This window comes from Episyrphus balteatus, chromosome 4, assembly GCF_945859705.1.
Source record: "Episyrphus balteatus chromosome 4, idEpiBalt1.1, whole genome shotgun sequence".
Lineage (NCBI taxonomy): Eukaryota > Metazoa > Arthropoda > Insecta > Diptera > Syrphidae > Episyrphus > Episyrphus balteatus.
Window position 1 is genome coordinate 7,264,226 of NC_079137.1, and position 27,862 is coordinate 7,292,087.

General features: G+C 29.2%; 1 protein-coding gene across 1 annotated transcript in view; it reads right to left on the reverse strand.

Annotated features, from left to right (window-relative positions):
- LOC129918191 (uncharacterized) overlaps positions 1–25,639 on the reverse strand; it is a 97,622-nt gene extending 71,983 nt beyond the window's left edge. The window contains exon 1 of the mRNA XM_055998580.1: positions 23,593–25,639. Within this exon, the coding sequence (XP_055854555.1) occupies positions 23,593–25,115 (1,523 nt within the window). The 5' untranslated portion in view covers positions 25,116–25,639. The remainder of the gene's footprint in view (positions 1–23,592) is intronic.
- Positions 25,640–27,862: the final 2,223 nt, after the last annotated feature.

Genomic DNA, 27,862 nt, shown 5'->3' on the forward strand with positions numbered 1-27,862 from the left:
TCCCCAAGACATATTTCTCTAAGACACATGTCCCCAAGACACATATCCCCAAGACTAAAGTCCTCAAATCACATGTTCCTAATCGTCAAGATCCTAAGACACATGTTGCCAAGAGACATACATCCTAAAGATATGATAACAAGACACATGTTTCTAGCAACATGTCTTCAAAACATATATCTCAAAGGAATATTTAATATTTTCATGAACAAATACGTGTGACCCAGACGAGTTTTTTAATTCTTTATATTCTAAAAGTCAATATTGATAATGTTGGTCTCACAATTGGAGCTATAAATTTTGATAATTTTTTTTTTATATTTACTTAATTTTTCAAGTCACGTTTAAGCCCAGTTCTTTTCCAACATATTGACACTATTTAACACCCCCAAACAAAAATAAAAAACACGACAAAAATACGTGATCAGTTTATTATTACAGTTTATCAATGAAAAATCATTGACAACAAGTTTAACTGATATATTAATTTGTGTATACAAAATTATCCCAGACCAGACATCTTACATCTAAATTGTTCTTGGAAAACAATGAAAATTTCTCACAATTATAATTCAATACGGATTTCAAGGATTTATGGTTATTGAGTTAAATTGTGGTGATTTATTTTTAATCGATTTGTTTTTGAGAGGGGAATACAGGAATTGGGCTATATCTCCGCAGTAAGGTGCCATAAAGTGTGATGTTAAAAATCTAATAATGATTTCGAGTTCAATTAAATTTAAAACCGAATTCATATGTGTTTAGTACAATATACATCAATTTAGTACAAACCGGGCTAATTGTGAAGCCGTAGATCTTTTTATTTTTAAACTGTGATTTCTTAAAAGCAACTTTTATATAAGTATATGACTTTTAGTACACTATTTAGAATTTTTTAGTACAACATACATACATTTAGTACTAGGACTATCAAAAATTTAGAAATATCTTTTTTTAAACTGTGATTTTAAAAGTACAATTTTTAGTACAAAATCTGAGATATTTAGTATAGTACCTACCCTACTTGAGTAACAAAATTTCTCTATAACATAAGCTTTCTTAAACCCTACGTAACTTCAATTTTCCAATTTAATTTTAATTTCCTCAATTTTCCAACATTATGAACGCAATTTATATTATCTTCCTCAAAACACCACCAAAAACCAATAAAAAAAAAATTAGTACAAAATTAAAATTTACGAAATACCTAGCGGTAACCGAACTGAACCAATATCTATACCGTGTGCCACCGACCTGATAGGTATTTCATTGATGAACGTGCAAAAATGCTGTCCAACAATCGAACTCATCACTTCAATTGCATCAAAAAATTAGCTCACCAACAACAGCCAACAACAACCGCCAGAGGTGAGTTTTTAGTTGTTTTTCAATTTTTGTGTTTTAATCGAAAATCAAAAAAAAAAAGAAACATAACAAATAGCTTACGACGAAATAAACAACAAAAATTCATAAAAGACGAACTCTTTACGAGTATAACAATATTTACGGTTCGATAAGCTTCCATATGCCAGCAGTAAACCTCTTAAGCTGATGGGGAGCTATATGTGTGAGTTGTTACAATTTTTATAACAAGAAAAAGTCTCCTCTATGGAATAGAGTTGTGTGATAATATGGCCGGCCAGTGTACTGGGGCAAGCTTGAACGCTTTCGGGCGCGCACTCTACAACACGACCACCATACACGTTCTCCTATCGTCTCCATTTCAATTCTCTCTCTTTTTTTCTATCTCTCTGTATATTACCATTAGACGACGGACGACGACGGACGACGACGAAGACCAAAAGACGACGATGGTCGGCATAAGAAGTTAAAAAATTATGTAACACGCTAATAATTGCATTAGACAAAACCAGCCGACTCTTTTAAAGACAATCCACTCCAGATACACTAAATAGAAAGATATACAGATACTATAGAGCTAGTCTATATGCGATGAGGTAACGTGCCAACTTGGCTACTCGCTACTTGTTGTTATAAGCAGAAGTATCAATACAGCTGAAGGCATAGCAAGGCTTAAAGAGGCTTACCTCAAGCCAACTTTTAACAGGCAGTGTAATGATGACGGAACTAGAACAACGTGCTTCTTAGAGAAGAAAGAGTAAAAGATCTAGAAAGAAAGAACGTTCAAGGAGGAATTTATTTTATAATTGCATATATCCACAAAGTTCCTGGGGGGAAGAGACTTGGGCTAAGATGGTTGCCATTGTACAAATTCACAAATCAAATACTGGGATTCGAAGAAATTATGTGTTAATTTGTAACCGAAAATATTGAAACTCATTAAAAACAATCCAAAAGGGCGATATAGTGGGTGTGTGTGTTTTTTTTTTCATCTTTAGCAGGGTGAAGGTGATTTTTATCACCTTCACCCTGCTTTTAGTACAAAATATATCAATGTAGTAAAATCTATGATTTTTTTTTTTTATTTAACAGTGATTTACAAATCACAATTTTTAGTACGGAATTTATGATCTTTGTACGTACATTGTAACAAATTTTCTCTATAAGACTTATATATGTTTTTGGGTGACAATTATTTGAAATAATAGGTACTTAATATTTAAGTACAAATTAAATCAATGACTTGTTTCAAAATATATAAAATGTACGATTTATAAATTTTAGTACAAGATTTTAATACATTAACTTTGACTTTGAGTGAATACTTAAGTTTTAATAGACCAATCCATAGTAAGTACAAAATATGTACTAATTTAATAATAAGTACTAATTTTCAAAGGATCTAAAATTTTACAGCGAAACTATTTTACTAAAACGCCAACAAAACGATTTAGAGCACCAATTTGTGTTAAATAAGAAATTTAACTTCACAGTTCCCTCCGCTCCTCGCCCTTCTTCCCTATGACACAACAATTTTTTTAGTCAAGCCTCTCAATTTTAGCTTCCACAATCGAGTCGTTTTTGTGTCATTTTAGTACAAATATAAATTTGAAAATTCTACCAAAACTATTTAAATTTCATGATTTTTGGGACAACATTTGTATTGCATCTAAGGATAAATTTTCACTTTAAGTTTTATAGTTTTTAGTATAAAATGTCGGATATTTACTATCGAATCTATTTTTTAGTACTAAAAGTATTAATATTATTAAAAAATCTGATAAAGCTAATTAAATTTGAGCTTTATATTAATTTACAACATGAAAAATAACAAATGCAAGTTTTCAGGATCTTGAGATTTTAATTTTAGTACAAAATCATTGACTTTGAGTACAGTATCATTGACTAAAGTGTAAATTCATTGATTTTAGTACTAAACCATTAATTTTAGTAAGAAAATCATGGATTATTGTAACGAATCGTTAAGTTTATCGAGGTTAAATCACGGAATTTAGTACAAAATCATTTATTGATTTTTAGAACAAAAGCCATACTTTCGTTCCAAATATAATTATCCATAGATTTTAAGTTTGGACGCTTTAATTTTTGAGTATCTAGAATCTTAACAATTTCATAGACCTTTATCAAAGTTTTTTAAAACTTAATCTATGAGTCTTAGAAAAAAAAATAATTATATTTAGCAGAGGTTTTATGAAATCCATCCCCAAAGAATTTAAAATCTTAAAACTTTTATGATTTTATGTAGTGAATTCGAATCGTGTATTTATTTATTTTTTTTTTTTTCATTGAGGTCTTTTTGTCCTTTTTAAACATCTATTTCTGTATCAAATCTATATTTTATCTTCAAAATGCCTTAAGCTTATAACAAGCATATATTTCCATTAATTTAGAGTATTTTTTGTTTGTATTTTCCATTGCTTATACGGCAAAAACTTGTTTGCGTGATATTATTAGTTTTTTTTTTTTTTTTGATAAACTTTAAATACAATTTATTCAATAAATGTTTTGGTTAATGTTTTTAAATTAGTTTGTTACCGGTTATTTGTATATAAATGTTTTATAGGCTCTGTTTACCATTTCTAAAAAAAAATAATGATTGAACTTTTAATATATAAAAAAATTTGCATTGAACACTATTTTTTTAAAAATAAATCAATGAAACTAGGAAATACATAATATTTTTAGAGAATATGAATCGTATCAGGGTTTGAACCACTTTTTTTTCTTAAAAAAAAAATCATTTCAAATATTTATTAATTGCATGAAAAAGTAAATTCCTTTCACCAAATTCCTTTCCAAACTTGAAACTAACTAAATCTTTAATAACTCCCATAATGACAAATAAGTGTGTCTGGTTTTATTAATTGCCGGTTCCTCTGTAGTATAACCAATAAACTCTTAAATGATCGTCAATTAACTCTTGTCTTTTTGATAAAATATCACGCCCAGCAAACACGATCAACAAAAAAACAGACAATCATTCATGGGTTTGGCCATAAGACGTAACAATTATGTTACAATTATGTTTTTTTGACGTGATAACGTCTTATAAATCGATGAACCATGGCAGCCACCACGAAAAAGTGACGCCATTTTCTAACGTTCCACAAAATTTCAAAAAATTGGCTATTTTCTAAACGCGACAATGTAAAAAGTTGAATTTTAAACAATAGATAAATTTATTGCAAGACTGACAATGGTATTGAAAAAAATTCTAAAAAAAATCAAAACCAAGCTATTAATGGTTTTTCTAAAACTTAAACATAAGGTAGGGGAATTTTTTTTGAACATTTAAAAACAATTTAAAAATAATATTTATATTAAAAAAATATTTCGAAATATGAATTTTTGAAAAACACCTACTTATTTTGGGGTGTTTTTGGGTGAGTTTTTATTTTTTTTAAATTTTTTGTAGCTTTCAAAAAATCTCAAGCTTATAGAACATGTAGGCTATGACTGTGCGTATACATGTGCAAAAAATTGGTATTTCAAAATGGTTTTTGACCGAATAACGGGAAAAACAAGTTTTTTTTACCCTTTTTAACAGTTTTTTTTTTATCTTTTTTTCTTCAACAGATAAATAAATAAAATTTATATTGTAGATAGATAAATTTCAATCAATTTTGTGGTCACAATTTTGAGATAACGGTAAACGGTTTTATTATTCAACAGGTTCAATCTTTTGATCTAAAGCAAATACAAATTTTATTTAACTTTATTAAGCATCCTGATGATGTTACCTTTCATAACTGTTCATTCACTACAAGCTACACAATGTTAAATTAAAAAACTTGCGAAATACCTCAAAACACCTGTGGAGATCTGTTGATCATGAACAGTCACCAGTGTGGGAATTACCGTAATCTCAGTTTGGAATTTCGACACGGTTGTCTTTAAAAAATTCTAATTTTTTTTCTAGGCATCGCAGAAATAAGATTGAAACGTCATATGAAAGGTGAAATTATAAGCTTTTACATGATATAAAATTTTTTATAGGTTGTCTTAAAAAAAAATTGATTCAATAGCGTGAGAACATAAGATTATATGTTTTTTTTGTTTGCTTTTTTTGATGAAAATTGATCGAGTTCAAAAAATTCTAGCTCTTTTTGTAGATGCCTAATAGACATGATCGATATATATATTTTGAGCTGAAGAATTTATTATAGGTTGTTATATAAAAAAAAATGAATTTTTGGGTGATGGAAAAGATTTTTTCACTTTTTTCATAAGAAATGATTGTTTTTAATAAATTATTTTAATACTTTTTGTGCATTGTAAAAATTTAAAAATGGCTTTTTATTTTTATAATTTTTTTTTTTGTAAGCTTTTAAAATATAAAAATTAATATAATGAGAAAAGAAAAAAGGTAATTTTTTTTAGCTTTGTCTTGAAAATTATGATTGTTTAAAAATAAATAAACGCTTCAATTGACTCATTTTATAAGCACACAACCTTTTTTCTTACGACGTTATCACGTAAAATCATCGTCCGTAAACCGTCTTTACAGACAACCTCTTTTTTTTTTTAAATATAAAAATCGAGTAAAATTTCAACATGGATTTCAAGACATATCCCAAGCCCTATGATATTGTTAAATTATAGAATAAGTTAAAAGGGGGTTTTCACCATGGTAAACCACTTATTCCCAGCAGTGCTTAAAAAAATCAAATGTATAAGAGAATTTTAAAAAAATAGATGGGATATAATTTGTTCAAAAGTGTAATAAAAATTATAGGTCCTAAATGGGATCCTTGAGGAACTCCAAATTCGATTATAGAACTAGTCCAATCAAGTCTATTTAGACATTTTTTTAAAACCCGTTCTAAGTTGTATACTAAAACCCTTATTATAAGATGGTTTACGTAGGTCATTTATCATGTTGGTTGATAAGGAAGCCCTATTGAAAAAAATAGTCCAAAAAGGGTCTCAATCCTTAAAACTTTTCCGTGCCTTCTTTTACTATATGATTTAATTTTTTCTGAGTATTTTGAACCTTTCCTGTCTTTTTTTCTAGACATGTTAGAGACAAAAGATGGCGACTCGTCTCGTCATCGGTCGGTAAACTGTCTCGATGCTCACTGTCCATGATAAATGTTTTCTTGTATTTTTTTTTTTTTTGCTAAGGTGAAAATGACACTCGCATTAGACACAGGTTCCAATCCGAATCCGAAAGGTGTAAGACGATTAAAGAAAAAAATATCTTTTTTCCCTCTTCACCAACAAAAAAAAAGGTGTCAATAGCTTTAAGATACTCTATCGATAGATATAGATTTATATTGTGTAACGGGTATTATATTGCTTCTACCAATATTACGCTGTCAATGTGTCGCCGCGAAGGTACACGCGACCTTTTTTCTTCGTTCATTGAGTTGTTTTTTTTTTTTATATTACTTTGCATCCATAAGATACTTTTTCACTTTTACTTCTCTCTCTTGGCTATAAGATAGTCGAGTCGTCGAGTGTATTGATCTGTGATTACCATGGTTTTGTTGCTGATGGCAGTTCCCATTTTTTTTTTTGTTTTTGTTTAATTTTTAATTATTTTTGCATCTTGAAGATCTCATGGATAAGATGACTTCGAACGATGATGATGATGATTATGGAAAAAAGATAAAAAGATACAAATGTAAATAATTATGTAGCCAAAGAGACACAAACTCACATACACAGAAAAAGAGGGAATGAAAAAATTCATTAACCTCATCTCCTCGAACAAGAAGAGAAAGTGCGTGTGAGTAATATAATTATTGTTTTATTTTTTTTTTGTCTTGTATCTTTTTTTTTTTCTTTTGAATTTAAATACTGCAGTGCAGTGATATTTCGCGTAATTTATTCACCCATTTATTCACACAGACAGAAACACGACAGGATGACTGTGACTTTTGTGGTAAAAAAATACAATAATTATTTCATTTCCCACAATGCAACATGATATCTCACAACAAGGGTTTAATAGTTCACCTCTAAACACTGACGGAATTTAGTTTTTTTTTTTTTTTTTATGAAAGGCTTCACGGTAGAGGGGTTTCCTTTTTTGGGGAAGCCGGCCGCTGTTGATGGATTGTGGTGCATAAAATTTGAGGGATATTTTGTCACCAATCCAAGTTCAATGTTCATAGGTAGCCATCAGGGGAGTTATATTCCTACACAACAGGTGTTGTTGGTTAGTTTGGTTAAAGGAAAAGTGACAAAGTTCAAAATACACTCAGAAAAAAGTTCAAAAAGATAGAGTAAGTATTTTTAAAAAAAGGGTACCAAATTTCAGAATTTTGTGAATCATAACTTAAATTTTGAATATTGTTTTTACGAAAATGTGGTACCTAAAATTTTTGGTACCAAATATTTTTTTTCCTAAAATTGTGTCCAAATTTTGTAGGTATAGGTATATTTTTTTTATTATTTTTGAAATTGTTTGAATCAAAATTTTACATTTAGCTGGACAATATTTCAGCCCAATTGCTTGTACCGGTATGTGATATTCGAACTTAATTTTTCTTTTTTTTTTTACCAAATTTGGAATCTAAAATATGTGAATTTACAATTCTAGTTTATCAATATTTTTTGTTTGAATTCTTTTTTTGGCAGCAAAATTTGGAACAAAAATAATAGCAAAAAATATTTTTGATAAGAAATTGTACCAAATTTTGAATCCAAATTCATTGAATCGAGAGTTATTGTTTGCAAAAACTTACGCCTCCAGGTAAAAAACGTTTAAATAATTTTTCTTTTTCTGTACCAAATTTGAAATTCAAAATATGTGAATTTACAATTCAATATTTTTTGTCCAAAATTTGTCAATACTCAATTCGGTAAAGAGAAATTTCTTAAGCAAATTTCTGACAGACAGTTTGTACTAAAATATGTATTCAGAAGCTCTATAAGTTTCTATTTCTTGATTTTCAGTTTAAATTTGATATTAGCTTTCTACGATCACTGAAATCGAAATTCTGACACAGGCTTTATTTGTATCAACATTCGAAAATGGAAATTTTTTGGTTTATGATTATTAGCTTAAAGCTTTTAAATAATGCAGTGCATTATTGTAAATCATATTAATAAAAATTTTGTATTCCAAACTTATTTGTATCAAAATTTGGAACCCATATTATGTCAGAAATATGGACAAATTTTGTTAGTTTCTGATTCTAAGCTGAAACTTTTATATTCTTAATTTTCAATGTGTATCTTTTTTTATTTTAGGCAAATTTCTTTCTTCTTTCTCTTTGTTCCAAATTTTGCATTCAAAAATCTTACAACTCAGAATTGTACCAAATTTTGAATCAAAATTCATGGAATCGAGAGTTCTTGTTTGCAAAAACTCACGGCTTCAGGTCAAAAAATGTGTTTGTTTTCGTACCAAAATTTAAAATCAGAAATTTTACAAATTGGAATATTTTTCTGTTAAAAAAAAATTCTCCGTCAATTTTTGTCCAAACTGGTTTTTATGAATTACGGAATTTTTTCTAAGTGTAATCAGACCACAGGCATTTCTCGATAGAACACCATATGTATACTAAAACAAAGCATGACACTGTTTAAATTTGTGGTTAAATTAAAAACCTTTTGTGTTCAGGGGCTAAGTATTTTTTTGTGGAATAATTTCGTTATGCTGCAAAGGAAGTGCATTGTTTTGTTCACCTTGTCAACAGAATGGATAATATGGGTATTTTATTTTTTTTTTTGTTCTGTTTACAAGTTTTTTTAAAAGGAAATGAGGGAGTGAGTCATTTATGTTATACTCACCTTCGCACAAGTTCATTGTTATTTTTAGAACCATACGATGGGAAGAATATACATATTTATGTTCTCCTTCTTATGATGTCATTTGGAGAAGAAGATACTTTTTTTTGGGAAAAATTTAAGAATAAAATTCAATTAAGGGAACAGTTTGTATTGTTGGACAGGTGGAGTTGACTTGTGTTGGAATATTCTTTTTTATTCTAAAGTTTGCAGATGTAAGATCTTTTCTGTTGGATATGTGGCACATGCCTTCTTTTTTTCTTGTCATTTGCTTATGAAGAAGCTTGGGTTAAAAAAAAAGAGATGACATATGACACTTAAGTGTGATAATTAAGATATTTTAAGCCCAGTTTCACACAGTTGTTATACTTGCATGAGGAAGCAGATTCAAACTCTTAGCTCTAAGTCATCAAAATTGGCAGACTGTGAAATTGTGACCTACTGTTTATATAGTGATGGCAATTTTTTTTTTTTTTTTCAATGCAATTAAATTTAATTTTTTAGCACATTGCTTGCAGAAAGAACCATACGAAATGTACTAAAGATTTTTGATTTTTCTAAAATAAAATTATATTTTTTTTAATATTTAAAATTCAAGTTTAGTACTAAAATAGTCTGACAATATTTTTACTTGCTCTATAGGGCAAGTATTGGTTTCGTGTCGAAAAAAAAAAATTGAGGTTTTAATCAAAACCAACATTACGATGATGGAGAATTCCGAAAAAGTGGGTCTCGCAATTCCGTCCGTGCGTCTGTGCGGTTGTGCGGTTGTGCGTCCATCTGTACACATTTCCACAGCCTAAACGGGTGGACGGATTTTCTTCAAATTTGGTACAGATGATTTTTATGAAATTCTGAAAGTTGATTTTTTTTTGTTTTTTTCTATCTCGTATAGAACGTATACCTCCCATACAAAAAAATACGATATTGCAAATTTCTCGAAAACGGCTCTAACGATTTTGATTAAACTTTGTATACGTAATATTTAAAGCAGTGGCAATAAAACTGCATTTTTATTTTTTCTCAAAAAAGTCAAATAACAAAAAAAAATTTTTTCATTTTACAAAATTTTGCCCTAAATGTCGGCTCTTCCCCAATATCTTTTTTTTTTTTTTAATTTAGAGGCAGCTTTTAAAATCTACAAGTAGACTAACATAAAAGTGCTTTGAACTGCAAGAGGAAGTACGTGCGACCCCAGTCGTGCATTTTATTTTACAAAACTTTGCGATTCGTTTGCCTGAGGTTAGGAAGACTTAATTCAAAAGTTAAAACTGTTATTAAGTAAAAACGATTTTTATTTTAACTTTCTGGGCTAGCGGAAAACAATGAACAGTTGTTTTAAGGCAAATTATTCAATCGAAGTACTCGTACAGTACATTTTATTTTTAGGAGAGGATAGCCTCAATTGGTCTTGGTTTCGTGTCGAAAAAAAAATTTGAGGTTTTAATCAAAACCAACATTACGATGATGGAGAATTCCAAAAAAGTGGGTCTCGCAATTCCGTCCGTGCTTCTGTACGTCTGTGCGTCTGTGCGTCCGTGCGGTTGTGCGTCCATCTGTACACATTTCCACAGCCTAAACGGGTGGACGGTTTTTTTTTCAAATTTGGTACAGATGATTTTTATGGAATTCTGAAAGTTGGTTTTTTTTGTTTTTTTTGTATCTCCCTTAGAAAGTGTACCTCCCATACAAATTTTTCAATTCAAACCAAATAACTCGAAAACGGCTCTAACGATTTTGATTAAACTTTGCAGACGTAATATTCGAAGCAATTGCAATAAAACTGCATTTTTAGTTTTTCTCAGAAAAGTCAAAAAAGTGTACCTCCCATACAAATTTTTCAAATTGTACCAAATAACTCGAAAACGGCTCTAACGATTTTGATTAAACTTTGCAATAGTAATATTCAAAGCAATTGCAATAAAACTGCATCTCTATTTTTTTTTTTCAAAAAAGTCAAATAAAAAAAACATTTTTTTTTTTCATTTAACAAAATTTTGCCCTAAATGTCGGCTCTTCCCCAACATCAACAAAATTTCTTTAATTTTATATAGAGGCAGCTTTTAAAATCTACAAGTAAACCAACATAAAAGTGTTTTAAACTGCAAGAGCAAGTACGTGAGACCCCAGTCGTGCATTTTATTTTTTAAATGTAAGTTAAAATTTTATCATAAATCATAATTTTCGTATGGAAAATATAAATTACACTTAATTTTTAGTATACTTACAAATTTTGTACTAAAATAATTGTTTGTAAGTCAAACATATTTGGTACTATTAAATAATATGCCTTAGATTTTGTACTAAATTAGTAAATGAATCGTTTATTTCAGAAACGACATAAGTCCATGAGCATAAACTTTTCAGGAGCAACAAAAAACTGTTTTTTACTTAAAATTCCACAACACTTCAAATTTAGAGTATGCCGCGTTATAATCTAGCCTAAGATGCATTTAGAAACCTTTAAAATATAAACTTTTTTTTAGGTCTTTGCGGGTTTTTAAGCCTTTAAAGTCGGTGGACTTATGTCGTTTCTGAAATAAACGAAATTTTTGTTTTAAAACTTTTGTTTTTATTTAGCTATAGTTTTTGAACCCTACTTTCGATTTTAATAAATTAAATAGCAGTAGATAGAGTAAATCTTTACCTTTTTATAGATATATAACTAAAGGGGGTGCGTGTCAAGATTGCTGCCAAAATAATTTAAAACTGGTAAAAAGTCATGTATTTAACAGTCAAAAATGTTGTCACCGGGTGAAAATTTTCCATATATTTGGAACCATTTTCTTTCAGTTTTCGTATTTTGGGGGGTCTGACATACTTAATTTTTTTTTTTCAGAAGATGAATAACTATACATAAATGAGAAATTTCAAAAAAAAAAATTTTTGGAAAAAATGGACTTATGCTGTTTCTGAAATAAACGATTCAAATGATTTCGAGCTAATCACCCAAATTATGTAAGTCGTTTGAACTTAAACGATACAAAAACAACTCGCTCTAAAACGCCAAAATTGAGGCTTGAGTAAAGTAATTATTATCATGTCATGGGAAAGAAGGGCGAAGAATTTTTTGTAGAATTTTTCTGTTTTGACAAGTTAATAATTAAAAAATTTCTTTAGATTTTTGTTTTTGTACCAAATTTCAAGATGATATATTTCTTTCTCTTGTCTGCACTCAGAGAAATTTCAGAATTTTAGGAATCAAAATTTGTGCTAAGAGATCTACAAATAAAAACGAACGTTTTGCTATAATTTTAATAGTAATATTTTATTTTTCCTTTAAAAAAAAAACTATTATTAATCCAGCCAGGCTTTTTTTCTGAAGGTATTTTTGAGTTCAAAAAGTTTTCAAAAACCAAATTTCTACAACCAAGTATATTAAAATTCTTATACTGAATTTTTAAAACAGTTTTTGAACACAATTTTTAAAAGTTTGTCAAAAAAAAAAAATTAAAATAAAGTAGAGTAGAGTCTTAATTTGTTGTACTCGCTCAGTTCTTCTTATTTATTATTCTTAAAGACTCTTTTTTACACAGAGCTAGATCCTTCTCAAAAAAAAAAAAAGACTAACTATTGAACTATTTGGACCACAAACTTAAAAAAAATTGATGAGTAGATATACATTTTGTCAAAAAAGAGACCCTAATTCTTTGTCTATTATTTAAGTAGATCTTGATTTGTTTAGGTAAAGATATTTATATTTTTTCTTAAATTCTTATAGACAAAAAATTGTTCTTAAGATTATTATAACCGATTTATTAATTTGTAGAAAATTTTTCTATAACGTTTCAAATGAATGTTGTGCTTAATTTGGGTTACAATTGTCACAAATAAAAATATAAAGCCAGAATCTTATCCATTTTTTTTTTTAAGGTTCAATTTTTTAGTTCAACTTATTATTTTCATATTTTTCATATTCTAGTTTGAACTCTAAAAGTCTTTCATTCTTTTTGTACTTCAGCTAAAATTCATCAACCTTGCAATTTGCAAAGAATATTTTCTTTTAGTCCAAATTATTTGTCCAAGTTCATCAACTATTAAAATTCTACAAATCACAACTTTTTGACAAAATTGACATTTTGCAAAAATCTTCACGTCTTTAACATTATTTTTATGACACTAAACTAAATGATCCATAAATACTAACAAATATTATGCCAATATCATTTATGCACCTAACATTTCTGTCCCCTGAGTAATGGAGCTAAAATTTTAATAGTTTCAAGGTCGTAAAGCTTTAAATAGTTTGCCAGCTACCGCTCACTCACTTACCATAATAAAAAAAAAAAACTATTTCACAGTTTTGTTTTATCTTTTTTTGTCTTCGATCTTCCGCAATTTTTTTTTGATTTTGTCGAAACCTATTAGGAAACATTTTTTGATCGACACTTCGACAATGTTAGCTAATTCTTCTTCTCTTTATTTTTTTTTTTTTATTTTTTTTGTTGTTGTGGTTTGGACATCATTTTTGATGATGAATTTATTTATTAAGTTTGGCTGATGAACAATTAAGCAGCGTGGGATGCTAATTTTGTATGTATTAATGACATTTTTTGTTTTGAAATTTGTTTTTCTTAAGCTAGCTACTGCAATTATTTTTAACTTTCAATCGTTTTTTTTTTTCACTTAAGTCAAGCCTTAGGCAGTTGACCTAGGTTTTTATTTTGGAAAGTTATAAGTGATAATAATACGATTTTGACAGTTTTATAGGCAAAGTTTGTCAATTGATTGAAATGGCAAGTGAAATAGTAAAAACAAAAATCAAAATTAAAAGTGAAATCATTTAGAAATTGAAGTTTTGATTTTTAAGGTTGGTCTTGGCTTTGAATTTCGTGCTCCTAATATTTTGGGTTTTTATTTAACGATGTAAAATGCTAATTTTTGTCATAAAAAAGTTTTTCAATTCCTCTTCAAACGACGATGAATACACCTCATCTCTGATAGATGATGCTTTCATCATTTGCATATCAGATAGAGATTGATATGGGTAATATCCTAGAAGAGGGAGGAAAAAATGAGCATGAATAATATTTTCATTTATTTCAATGAATTCACATTTTAACTTAGTTTGACGTTTTATAAATCTATCTACAATGAAAATTTTGTTCCATGTCTGAGTCTATTTCTAACTTATTTTTAAAATATATATATTTAATCTTATCTTTTAAAATTTTTGGAGGCCAATTTAAAAAGGAGTAGTATATTATTACTCCTTTTTTAAAGGCCTAATTTGATAAGTTTATTGCATTCATGTAATTATTTTTTATTTTTTTTTATTCAATACCTACAAATAAAAAAAAAGCTTTTGAGAAATTTTTCAAAAATGAAAAGAAACTAGTTGGCACTATTTTTTCAATGTCAATAATTTTTCACCTCTTCATAAAAAGTTTAATAACTTTTTACACAATAGTCGAATAATATTGATTTTAATTTCATTAAATTAAACATTAAAAAATATCCTAAAATGATGTGTCCTGTCAATAAGTTTGTTTTATTACTTCTACCTTGAGATGCAACAAAAAAAAATATCTTTTTTCCAAAAGGAGAGTTTTGGGTTTGTATGTTCATATGTGGCTTCATAGCTTAAAAATTACTCATAATAATTTGACAAATGAAGTATGATTAGAAGCGTTATTGTCGTCTTCTAGTTATAGACTATTTGAGGTTGCAAACTTGATACTGGTAGAGAAATTATAGAAATCTATTTGATGACGTAAAATGCAAAGCTTTTCTTTTAAAAAGCTATATAGTTTTTCAATTCCCCTACCAACGATGATGCATTCAAAAAATCATATATCACCTTAAATACACCTCACCTTTGATAGATGATGCTTTCATCATTTCTATCTATCAGATAGGTATTGATATGGGTAATATCCTAGAAGAGGGAGGGAAAAATGCGCATGAATAAATTTTTTATTCATTTCAATGAGTTCACATTTTAACTTGGTTCGAAGATTTATAAATATAAAATGAAAATTTTGTTCGATTACCTATACATATGTAACTACATTCTTTTCTTGTAAATATTCTATAAATTTTTGAAGGCCAATATTAAAAGGAGTAGTATATTACATATTACTCCTTGTTTAAAGGCCTAATTTGATAAGTTTATTATATTCATGTACCTAATTGTTTCATAGTTTTTTTTTTTTTAATAAAAAATAAAAAAAAGCTTTTGCATAATTTTTAAAAAGAAAAACAACTAACCGCCATTATTTTTTCAATGTCAATAATTTTTCACCTCTTCAAAAAAAAAGTTTAATAACTTTTTACACAATAGTCGAATGATTTTAATTTTAATTTCATTAAATTAGGCATTAAAAATTATCCTAAAATGATGTGTCTTATCAATAAATTTGTTTCATTCAGGGGCGGATCCAGGATTTTTTTCTGGGGGGGGGGGGCACAAGGGACGGAGTGGCAAAAAATAACAGTTAGAAATAAAGTGAAGTATCATACGACTGACTGACAAGTAACGAATTTTAACGACGCACAGTGCGTTTTTGGTCTAAAACCTGGCCAAAAATATTTGGGCACATTTTCCACATCAAATAGGTACCAAATGACAAAAAAGTTATTCGAAAGGAAAAATTTTCATTTTCTTGTTACAGTAAAAGCCACTTAAGTGCTTACCTACCCAACTAAAATTTCAGCTTCGGTTAAGGTATTACAAAAGCTACATTTCAGCTTCTTTTAAACTTTAGTAAGGTTGTTGGGCATGGAAAAAGGAGAACGTTATACAAGTTTGACTCTCTATAAGGATCTTAAACGAAGCTTTACCAAAGCTCTACCGAAGCTTTGAGATTTGACAGATATCTTCGGAACAGCTTGTATAGCTCTTTAATACATGTATTATCGAAATTTAAAAAAAAAAAAACAACTACAAAAACAAAAAAGAATTCTTTTTTAGCAGGTTTTAAATCATGAGTTTTATCTTTTGACCTGATATTATATGTAACATTCCATTAGTATTTAGTATATCTATTAATAATAATTTGAAAAGTGTATAATTTTTTTACCACACCCAGAAATCGAACTTCGTATCTGCTTGGTAGTAGTTCATCACTCTACCCACTCGGCCATTAATGAAATCAAAAACTTAATCAGTTCAAATAGCAAAAAATGTCAAAGAAAAAAATGTCGGAGCTAAATTATTCAATGTCAAAACCAAAAGTGTCCGAGCTAGATTATTCAATATCAAAACCAAAAATCAAATAAAAACTTGGTAATTTCTGTAATGCCTCTATAAATTCACTAAGCAAGCTTATCCGAAAAATAAGCTTTCTTCGTTTAAGTTTCTTTAACAGTATTTAAACAACTTATTAGAAGTTGTTAAACAAATCCGAACTTCTATAAGCGATTAAATTCTGAAGCAAGCTCAATACAAGCTGTATACAAAGCAGAACCCGCGAGATCTCAATTTATAGAAGCTGTTGTGCTAGTTGGGTACTTAGCTCCTGATTAGCCGGGAGAAAAAAAATCATAAAATCCATGTACAATCCTGTGCTATATCGATATAAATATTAAAGTTCTAAAAGAATAACAAAAAAAAAAAAACTGAAACATACTTTTTCCTCGGGAAACCCAGTTTTGTTTTTTTTTTTTATTTGCATTAAAATTTTTTTGTATCTCAAGAATATTGTGTTCAAATTGTAGGTCTATTGGAGCCAAATTGACCAAGTTATGGGTATTTTAATACTTCGCTTACGAACGTTTTAGTCCAGAGTTCATAACTTTAAACCGTTCTCCCCACAACTAATGTTTTCAAAGCCGGTGCCCCTCATAACTAATGCACCGATTCTTTTGAAATTTAGAACACTATTTTTTTTTACATATTTTAAAAGGTATCCCTGGAGAAATTTTCTCAATAACATAATATTTATAAAAATCTATAAGTAAGGGTCGCTTTTGAGGAGTTTTTTTTTTCAAGGGGTCTTTATTTTCGGGGTGCAATTTTGGGCAAAATTCTGAAATGCAAGTTTGTTCTACATATCCAGTAGTTCAATAATATATAGGCAATGTTGTGGAGTGATGCGCTATTTTAAAAACACTAATGTTAATATTTTTTGGAATACCATTCATACCTTGATTGTCGATGTCCATATCAAAATTTTTCACCAAAATCACTTTGAAGTTAAAAAAAAAAAAAAAAAAACACTTAGAAAATTCACTTTTTTTTTAAATCGAAAAAACATTCGTGTTTACCCATCAACAAATAGTCGTTTATTTATTTGTGAGGTGGAGCTTTTCATGGGAAAGGGATGCAACAAACAATAAAAATCGCATTTTCAGCCAGAAATAGACAAGAGCTCCACTGAAGTTCTTTCTGTTATTATTCATATATTTTAACAACTCTTATAATTTTATTTTGCTTTAAGTATGACCCAGTTCTGGGGGGGCACTTGCCCCCGTGCTCCCTCCTGGATCCGCCGTTGTTTCATTACTTCTACCTTGAAATGCATCAAAACATGCGAGATGCAACAAAAAAAAAATACCTTTTTTCCAAAAGGAGAGTTATGGGTTTTATATGTTCATCTGTGGCTTCATAGCTTAAAAACTACTTGTAATAATTTGACAAATGAGGTATCGTTAGAAGCGTTTTGATCGTCTTCTAGTTATAGGCTATGTTAATGACGTAAAATGCAAAGCTTTTCTTTTAAAAAGCTATATAGTTTTTCATTTCCCCTACCAACGATGATGTTTTTAGAAAATCATATATCACCTCAAAATAAACCTTATCTTTGATAGATGGTGATTTTATCATTTCCATCAGATATTCGAGTAGAGGGAGGGAAAATGCGCATGAATAAAATTTTCTTATTCATTTCAATGAGTTCACATTTTAACTTTGTTCGAAGATTTATAAATCTAAAATAAAAATTTTGTTCGATTGTCTATTACTACTACCTACATTTTTTTTTTGTAAATATATATTCTATAAATTTTTGAAGGCCAATATTAAAAGGAGTAGTATATTACATATTACTCCTTGTTTAAAGGCCTAATTTGATAAGTTTATTGCATTCATGTAATTGTTTCATAGTTTTTTTTTTTTTTTTTATAAAAAATAAAAAAAGCTTTTACATAATTTGTTAAAAAGAAAAGACAACTAACCGCTACTATTTTTTCAATGTCAATAATTTTTCACCTCTTCGTAAAAAGTTTAATAACTTTTTACACAATAGTCGAATGATTTTAATTTTAATTTCATTAAATTAGGCATTAAAAATTATCCTTAAATGATGTGTCCTATCAATAAGTTTGTTTCATTACTTCTAAATTGAAACAAAACAAAAAAAAAATACCTTTTCTCCAAAAGGAGAGTTATGGGTTTGTATGTTCATCTGTGGCTTCATAGCTTAAAAACTACTTGTAATAATTTGACAAATGAGGTATGGTTAAAAGCGTTTTGGTCGTCTTCTAGTTATAGGCTATGTTAATGACGTAAAATGCAAAGCTTTCCTTTTAAAAAGCTATATAGTTTTTTATTTCCCCTACCAACGATGATGCATCCAGAAAATCATAAAGTTCACCTTAATTTACACCTCACCTTTGATAGTTGATGCTTTCATTATTTGCATATCAGATAGAGATTAACATGGGTAATATTCTAGTTAGAGAGAGAGAGAGGGAATATGCGCATGAATTTATATTTTCATTCAATTTCAATGAATTCACATTTTAACTTAGTTCGATGATTTATAAATCAAATGGAAAATGCTTGCAAAATTGGATTTAAAAAAATGTAAGTAAATGGTATAAACTCTTCGTTTACCCTGTTGGAGATGATTCTTCTCGAGTTGGTGAAGATATTTGCGCTAGTTCCAGCGATGCCATAAATTGAGTTTTTTATGTCTTTTAATAGAATTTTTGGAGGCCAATTTAAAAAGGAGTAATTTTATTTCTTCTTTTTAAAGGCCCAATATTTTATATTAATTTTTTTTAAAAATTCAAATGGGCATATTCCCCATTCCCTACTTGTGTACCATTTCTCCTCATAAATTTGTTTTCAAATTGATTTATTTCAATTTAAGTATAAAGATAAATTGGAAAAAGGTGCGAAAGCAAAACTGGCCGGAGGCACGGAAAGAGGGTATTCATGCATTTTCAAAAAATTGATTTTTCAAAAAGAAAAAAAAATTTTTGAATTTTTTAAAAATCAAAAAATGATTTTTTTTCTTAATTTTAATATTGAGGCTACAACAAATCGGTTTGCTCAAAAATCAAGAAAACAGTCCTATGGACTGTAAGTTAGCTGTTATGATACCTTTCTCACACACAACTTAAACTATCAAAAAAAAAAACAAACTTTCACCAAAAATAATTTTAAGAACTTTATGAATCCTTTGTCCCTGCTTTTTCTACAACCTTCATCCCGAATTTCATCAGTGTAGCATGTTTTTTGCCTGTTGAAGTAAAAAAACAAGCATCCTTGTTTTTAATCAGTAATAACTTTTTTTAGAGCAATCGTATTGACTTTATTTTTATGTCATTAGATTCAGCATTAAAAAATACCTTGAAAACATGTGTCACATGATGATATTCGATAAAAAATTTTTTTCAGTATATTTTTGACCTTCACCCACCTTTTTTTTATAGACTTTTTTTTGTCTTTGGTTCTTATCCCAAAAGCAAACTCTTTGCCAAGTTTCATGAGTGTAACAATTTTTTTTTAATGCCTATTTTACCTGTACCTGTCTAAAAACTTTATTAGTCGCCTTATCAAATGTTGAATTTCAGTGGCAACCATAAAATAAAAAAACTGACTTTTTTCTCTTTTTTTGTCTCTTTTCAGAAAATAAATTGTTTCACCCAAATAGAATACAAAATCACCTAGCCTTTGTAGCAGCATATTTATAATGAAGCATATATTTTAAAATATGGCCGAATTCACAAATAAACAGACAAAATGGCGGTTTTTAAGTGTTTTGTGTTCGAATTTCAAAATCATAGATCGCGTTCGGGTTAAAAAAAAATAAAGTGTTGCTTGTGTTATATGCGTATGGAGTAGTTTTCAATAAAAAAACTTTACTTGTAAATTAAAAACAAAAATCGAATCGAATTTAAATCTTCAAATATTTTTTTTGTTTTCAATGATATTGTTTGTTTGTTTTTTTTTTCTATAAATCTAAAAATAATTTATTAATTTTGTTCCAATTTGTTCGCGTTGTTTCCATCAGACAAAAAGTGTTATATTTTTCAATCAAGTTCCTGCTTTTAGAAGAAGAAGATTATAATCAAGCTATTATGTACATAGTTACCATCATTTCAAAACTTTGGTAAGTGATTTATGTTTTTAATTATATTTAACATTTATACAAAAAACTAATTTTAAAATGCTGGAATAAACATTTTTAAATTGTCTACTAAAATTGAAATTTTGAAATATAGAAAGATTGTACGTAAAAATTTGCGTTATATACGGAGTTTAGGCGTCATTCTTCAATGATTTGGAATTTTATCTCAGCCAAAAATTGCCTAATAGGTTCGCATTGTTAGGTACTGATATCAAGGTAAGAATTGTAGAATTTTTCCAATCAAATTACATCAATTACATGAGTAAATACACCGAAAAAAAAACCAATATCAATTTAACATTTTTTAAATATCAGCCCAAAATGCTCTATAAAATGTGTTTTATGATATTTAAAATGTTAAAACAACATTTTTATTATCAGAATGATATTTAAATATCACATTTTGGAATTTTTTTTTTGATATTTTATTATCATTTTTTCATATCAATTTCTCAATCCAAATTATTGAAAAATATTAAATAAAAACTCTTAATGTGTACTAATTTAAAGGCGCTTTGTGTTTTTTCGAAGTAAAATGTATGATTTACTGAGAAAATTTGATCGGCACTAAGATTTTACTTCACATAGTTTGGGAGAAAATAACAAAACAATTACCTATATCACCTATAATAGAAAAAATAATATCACCACTATTTTGTTAAGAATATTCACTTTCAGTAATGTTTTGAAAAAAGAAAGAAAATAGTTAAAATAATAAAAAAAATAATAAAAAAGAAAAAGAAAGAAATAGGTTTTATTATAATAAACTAAAACGTAAAATCTATTCAACATTGATATTTTAATTGTCAAAGTGAAATTTTCACTATCCACTTAAACTAAAAAAAATGTCAAAATGATATTTTTATTGTCAAAGTGAAATTTTCACTAGCCACCTAAAATTAAAAAATTTCAAAATGTATGATAAAATATCAAAATTGATATTTTAATTGTTGGACGACTTTTGTCACTCAAAAATGTTAATTTGATATTATCAAATTTTTTTTTCGGTGATACAAACATTCTTAAATGTCCTTTGTAAAGTTGGAAAAAAAAAGTGACGAAACCTTCTTATATTTTGAGTCAATGTTTTAGGTAATAATGACTGTCAAAAAAATCTTGAATACTTTAGTGTTGGAAGTTTTTAGGTCTCTCTAACTGTAAAGTTGATATCACTTAGCGATGATCTCAGAAAACGCTTACTTTGGTATCTCTTTACTCATATTTCGGTAATTTTCCCTTTAATACTAATGATAGAAACTTCCCTAAGATCTTGATTTTTAGGAGAAATGTTATTCTTTGTGACTGCATTTAAAAAAATGTAAATATTTGTTTTGATTGCTCTGATATTAATTTTAAAGGCTGTTAATTTTTTCTTAACCATGACAATTTAAGACTTTGAGACAATTTTTTTTCGATAAATGTGTGATAAACAACGTGTTTCACTAATTTTTTCTTTTAAGGAAATTAATAATGAACAAAAAGTCATTTACAAATTTGCCAGAAAACTCAAATATTTTATGTAACTTGCAAAAACCTGTACCATTGTTGTATTTTTTGTTAAAAGTAATTAAAATATTTTTAAGAACTCTAGCTTCAAATTGAATTATTATTTAATTAAATTGATTTCCAAAAAAATTGTCAAACTTTGAAAAAATCCACCTAAGACCTCAATCATCTCCAATTTGAATTTTATCAAATCCAAAAATTTGGACCCTATTGACCAAAATTTAATAATTTTATCACATTTGCTTCTTTTATAAAAATTTTAGTTGTGATTAGGACTCAAAATTATTATTTTTAAGCAGAGGTATTTATTTCTTTTTTCTAAAAAAAATTCCTCCCAACTTTTCTTGAACATTAAATTTAAAAAAAAAAATTAAGACCCTAAATTAACAACTTTTCAAAAGATTATATTTCTAGAAATAAAAAGATCTTAATTAGACTTCAATTCAATAGTCATTGAAATAATCATGACTTCAATTGCTACAAAATTTTTAGCAAGCAAAATAAAAAAGACTTTATGAGGTCTAAGGCCCAACTTATTAACACTCAATTAAATTTAAAGTTGCCATTTACAATGGGAAATTTTAAAATAAAAATTCATAATTTTTCTAGATTAACTATTATAAAAAATTAATTTTTAAAAATCCATTATCCACAAAAGTAAAAAACTAATCATTACTGGGTCCTAAAAACCCTCGTGACTCCTTACATAAAAAAACTAATTTAAAATTCTTCAAATCTTTTACATAAAACAGTTTTTTTTCATAAAAATTTTGCTTTTGCATTTTTAGATTAATAAATGCAGAATAGGAGGTCCTAAATAGAAGACATTTTTTTCTGATAAGGCTTCTATTACACTTCCTTTTAAAGTGTAAGAAATGTATTTCTAAAAAAATTTCTCCAAGAAATCGTTATCGTAAATTATGCACTAAAAGTTTTATACATGAAAAGCTGATTTATGAGGTCAAAAAAAAAAAACTTCGATTTAAATCTTAGCTCGCTTGTTGTTATTTTTAAATAATTTTCTGAGATGTTGAATAAACGACCATTCGATTTTGTAAGCTAATGCTTTTTTGGTAGTTTAATAACTGGTGACAATTTAGTAAGCCCCCAAGCTTAGGCACACCAAATTGCACAAAATATTTCTCAAATTACTGATTCCGATTTCTCAAAACTATTTCCATTTACGAATATTGCCTTTTTCCTAAAAACTCGTCTAAAATTATCTAGAACGATATATTTCACAAAAAAAAAATAATTAGAAACTATCATATATCAACGAAACCTTTCCCAATGCCCAACACACAACACGCAGCGAGCGACGACATTCCTCAAAATCACACGCATAACGCACATCGGATTTATGAAATCACCACTTCTCGAAATTCTTTGCAACGAAAACATCAACACACCCCCAACGATCCATCATATCAAATAGCTAAACCACCTGTCGCGAAATCACAATAAAAAAAACCAAAGAACCTACCTTCACTAGATGCTAATTAATTATCAAGCCCTCAAAGAGTATGCTAGAGACCCGGCCAGAGTGAAAAGTAGCCAAACCTGAAGACTGACCAATTTTTCACACCTGACGAGTCCCCATCACCACCAAACCGACCCCATTAAAAATAAAAATAAAAAAATAAGATATGAGATGGTAACTTACCGTCTTGCCTGCCTTGGTATAGATTGTGTCCAACAGACCGGAGCTTTGTGTGACTGCTGATTGCGACTCGATTTGTATGTTAAGTCGCCGCATTCGGATTTCCAAACTTGTAAATTCCCTTCAGCCGGATAGAATGTATACAAGCTGTTTGTCGATGCCATCAAATGATTCGATCGCAATTCGATCAGATTCGAAATCGACGACGATGATGATGATGATGATAGGGGCGGTGCCAGCAGCGAAGAACTGGACAAGGGTTGCAGCAAAATGGTTTGAGCTAATGGCATGCTTTGACTTTGGCTTCCTCCGACTCCACCATTATTGCCAGCAGCCCCTAGGGCAGGGGTGAACTTTGTGAACTTGTTGTAGCTCAATAGCCGGTCAGTGGTGCCTTTGTAAAGCGCCACAACCGGCTCATGTTTAAGCAACAAGCCTTCGCGCTGCCTAATTGCATCCATGGAATGCGATCTAGAACTTGAACCGACCGGAATCATCATTATTGGTGCACCGCCAATGCCAGCGCCACCACCACCACCCACAGCGCTGGCGCTCGCAGGAGTAACCGCGTTAATCGACGTAGGCAGACTTGTTGGGCCATTACCGCCCGAGGGGGCAATATTACCACCAACCGCCGACGATGAAAATGATGAGGATGCCGATGACGCCGCACCCCCAGTCGCAATCGCACCAGTCGATGCCGACGATAATGACGGAGCTGGCGCTGATGCTGATGATGGAAATGAAGAAGATGTCTTAATGATGGCCGGTGCTAGGGCGCGTGTCCGCGAACGTCGATAGCCGACGTTACTGGCGTTAAATCGATTATTCGTGCTGTGCGTTCCTTGGCGATTCTTCTGATATTGGTACTGGAGGCGATTGCCAGGAGTGGCATTGCCATTCGAGATGGTGCTGGAGATGGTGGGTGGCGATGATGATGATGATGATGATGTAGAAGAAGGAGAGGCTGATACTGCTGTCATTGGGACAGGATTGAAATTGCTCGTGTTGCTGCTGCTGCTGGTCGTGGAACTGCGTTGTAATGCCGCCAATTTGCTGTCCAACGACGTCAATGAAGTTGGCCTGATGTTGTTGTTGTCTTTGAAGTATTTCTCCGATTCCATATCACCTTGACGGTTGCGGCGTGAAATCTGAGCACGCAGTTGTGGGCCATCATTATGATGATGATGTAGAAGATGGTTAGACGATGTAGAAGAATGTTGATGATGTTGAAGTTTGTCAACTCGATTTGATGGCTCGTAAGATGATGAAGTGGCATTCGAGGCAGATGACAGTTGGGCCAAGGACATTGATCCGATGCGGTTGTTGTCATTATTTTTGGGCTTAGATGAAGGGGATGATGTAGAATGATGATTATGATTTTGTTGGTGTTGGTGATGAGATTGGGGTAGAATTTGTTCAGAGTCTGTGGATATGCGATCCGGATCGCTTTCGAAACCTTCGTCAAGGGATCGAGTTGGACTGAGAATTGGCTTTGAATGATGTTCGGTGTGTTTTGGATCCATTTTTTTTTTATTTCTTTGTCAACAAAAAATTGTTTTTTTTTAGAATCAAGGGGCTTGAGAATATTTTAAGGGGAAGAGTCAAAAGTTTCACTTAGTTTTTTTAGATTCAAAGGTTTTCATTTGAAATCCATGAAAAGCATTTCGAAAAATGCATAAAATCACTAATCGATACAGAGTTAGATACTGTATCTTTTTTTTTATCACTTTAGATAGATTTGTATCTTTTCACAAAAAAAAACTCGAAAGATAGATAAAACCGAAGATAAATAAAATTCACGCGATCATAAAAAAAAGTATCTTTTTTAAAATATTTTTTTTGCTCGATGGTTTTTAAGATAGTTTTGTATCTTTTTAGTCTGTTCGTAGCGACTTACTGATTCATACTAACCGATCCGAGGAATGAATATCATCTGCTTTACCTATAAAATTGCACCGTCCGTACAACCCAACCACGACGAAGATAGTCATGAAGAAATATACAAAAAAAATACAGAAAAAGAAAAATGAAATAAATAAAAGAGTTAAGAGTGAGTAAAGTTGTTGAAAGTATCTGCTGGTAGAGTCAGGTGGTGATGGTGGTGGATTTTTTTTTGTTTACTCTCGTGGAGCACCAGTCAAGTTGTTTGGGATGGGAAGCACCTGAGTAGAGTTGGTAGAGTGCTTACACTCATTCATGGGAATTTCACTCAATTTTTATGGAAATGGTAAGGAGTTAGATACTCAAAGAAGAAGAGTGTTTGTTTGTTATTGTTTTTTTATAAATTTGATAAGAAATTTACGTTTAATTTGAATAAAAGTATCTTAAAGATTAATGAAGGTTTTTTTTTGTATCTGGTTAAACAGGATTTTATTATTAAGTTTAATCTGTCTTTTGTTAAAATTTCGTGTTTTTATTAAGAAGCACGAGTAAGTTGGATTTTGTTGTAAATAAGTTTGTTGTTGTTTATAATTTTTTTTTGTAAATTAAAAACAATAATTCTTGATGGATTTATTTTATTATTATTATGGTTTGTAAAATTATGAGTTCATAGACATTATACATTTTTAATATTAGTTGTTGTAAACATTTTATATCTTCTTGAGCCATGTCGTCTTAAAATTTTAATCAGCGCAGAATTTCTCAACTTCCTGAATTGAAATTTATATAAAGTTATGCTTTTGAAGTGATGTGCATCATTTTTGAAATAACATGTGCCATATACGTTATTTTTTTCATTTAATATAGTGGCGAAATTGAATGGATAAACATAAATTCCGAATTTTTGCTAAAAAAGCTCTGAGCTTGAAAGAATATATTTGAAGCTAAAAATGTCTTGTTTTTAAGTTTAAAGATCCTGTGGTTGTAGATCATACGCTCACAAGTTCTAAGATTCTGAAGTGTAAAAAAAATCAACATTTTCAAAACATATTTTTTTTTTTATTATTTTTTTTATTCTATTGACCTGGAAATTAATTTGATCATTTCTACTTGAAAAATTCATGATCCGCGATGAAAAAGAAATTCATAATTTTTTAATTTCTTTTCACACTTTTTTTTACTTTAACATGATTTTTTGTAGAAAATTCGTTATTTAGTAACATTTTTCCATCTGATAAAATTCTGATAAATTTATTCTCTTAAAATTGTTTAACTTAAAAAATAGAAATAATTAGGTACAGAGAAAAAAACACCACTTAAAAACAAGCGTATTTTTCGTATTAAATAAAGCGGATTCTGCATGATTTTGCCAATATGACTTCCGTTTTAAATTAAGCAGACAAATCTTTTAAATTTCTTGAATGTGCAAATTTGGAAGAATTCCACTTAAACAAATTTTAAAGTTTTTTACAGAATTTAAGTGGGTTCCACTTATTTCCAGCGCAAATCGTACTGTTTTATGAGAGTGGGATTTAAGGTGGGTATTATCTTATTTTTTAAGATGCTTTTTTTCTCCGTATTTCAACAAACTAAATTTAACTTTAATAATCCTAAATTCTTGAATCCATTTTGAACTTTATAAAATTGTTTTCATATTTTTGGCATTTTCAAAAATAACAACATTTCTATCGAGGTATTTTGTCCACTTTTTTATTTAAAAAATAACAATTTTTGAGTTTAAATTTTTTTTTTTTTTGTTAAAAAATTAAATATATAGCTGTGGGCGATTATCTCAACTTTTAAAAAATTCTTAATTTAATAACGTTTTCCTTCTTAAAAATACAATATTGGTGCTGAAAATGTAAAAAAAATTTCAAGCTTTTGTGCACTATCGACGTTATTCTTTTTTAGTTCTGAACAGAGCCTGAACTGTCAAAAAAATCGTGTTTCAGAGCCTCAAAATTTGTGTAGCTTTTTTGTTCAGAAATAGTTCAGGGCTTGTTTAGAGCAAACAAATGTAATTCCCTAATTTGTATTAAAATTCAATCGAACAAATCAGTAAATATGTGTTTATTGAGCTGTAAAATGCACAATCCCATAAAATCAAGAAATAAATAGGTACCCATTTTTGTTTCTTTTAATTCATCACAAAAAATGCTTAAAAATTCAAAAAAAAAAAAAACTGGTGAGTCCTTCTTAGAAACTTTTGTTTTCTTTTTTTTAGTTTCCAATCAATTTTGCGATCAGTTTATAGTTGTAGGAACATCGATAACACCGACACACAAAAAACAGTGGTCTGTACAACGAACTGGACCGACCCACAATGGGACCAAACGACCAAAACCATTTCAAAATTGGTTTTAACGAATGTGATCATTTCAAAAAAGAA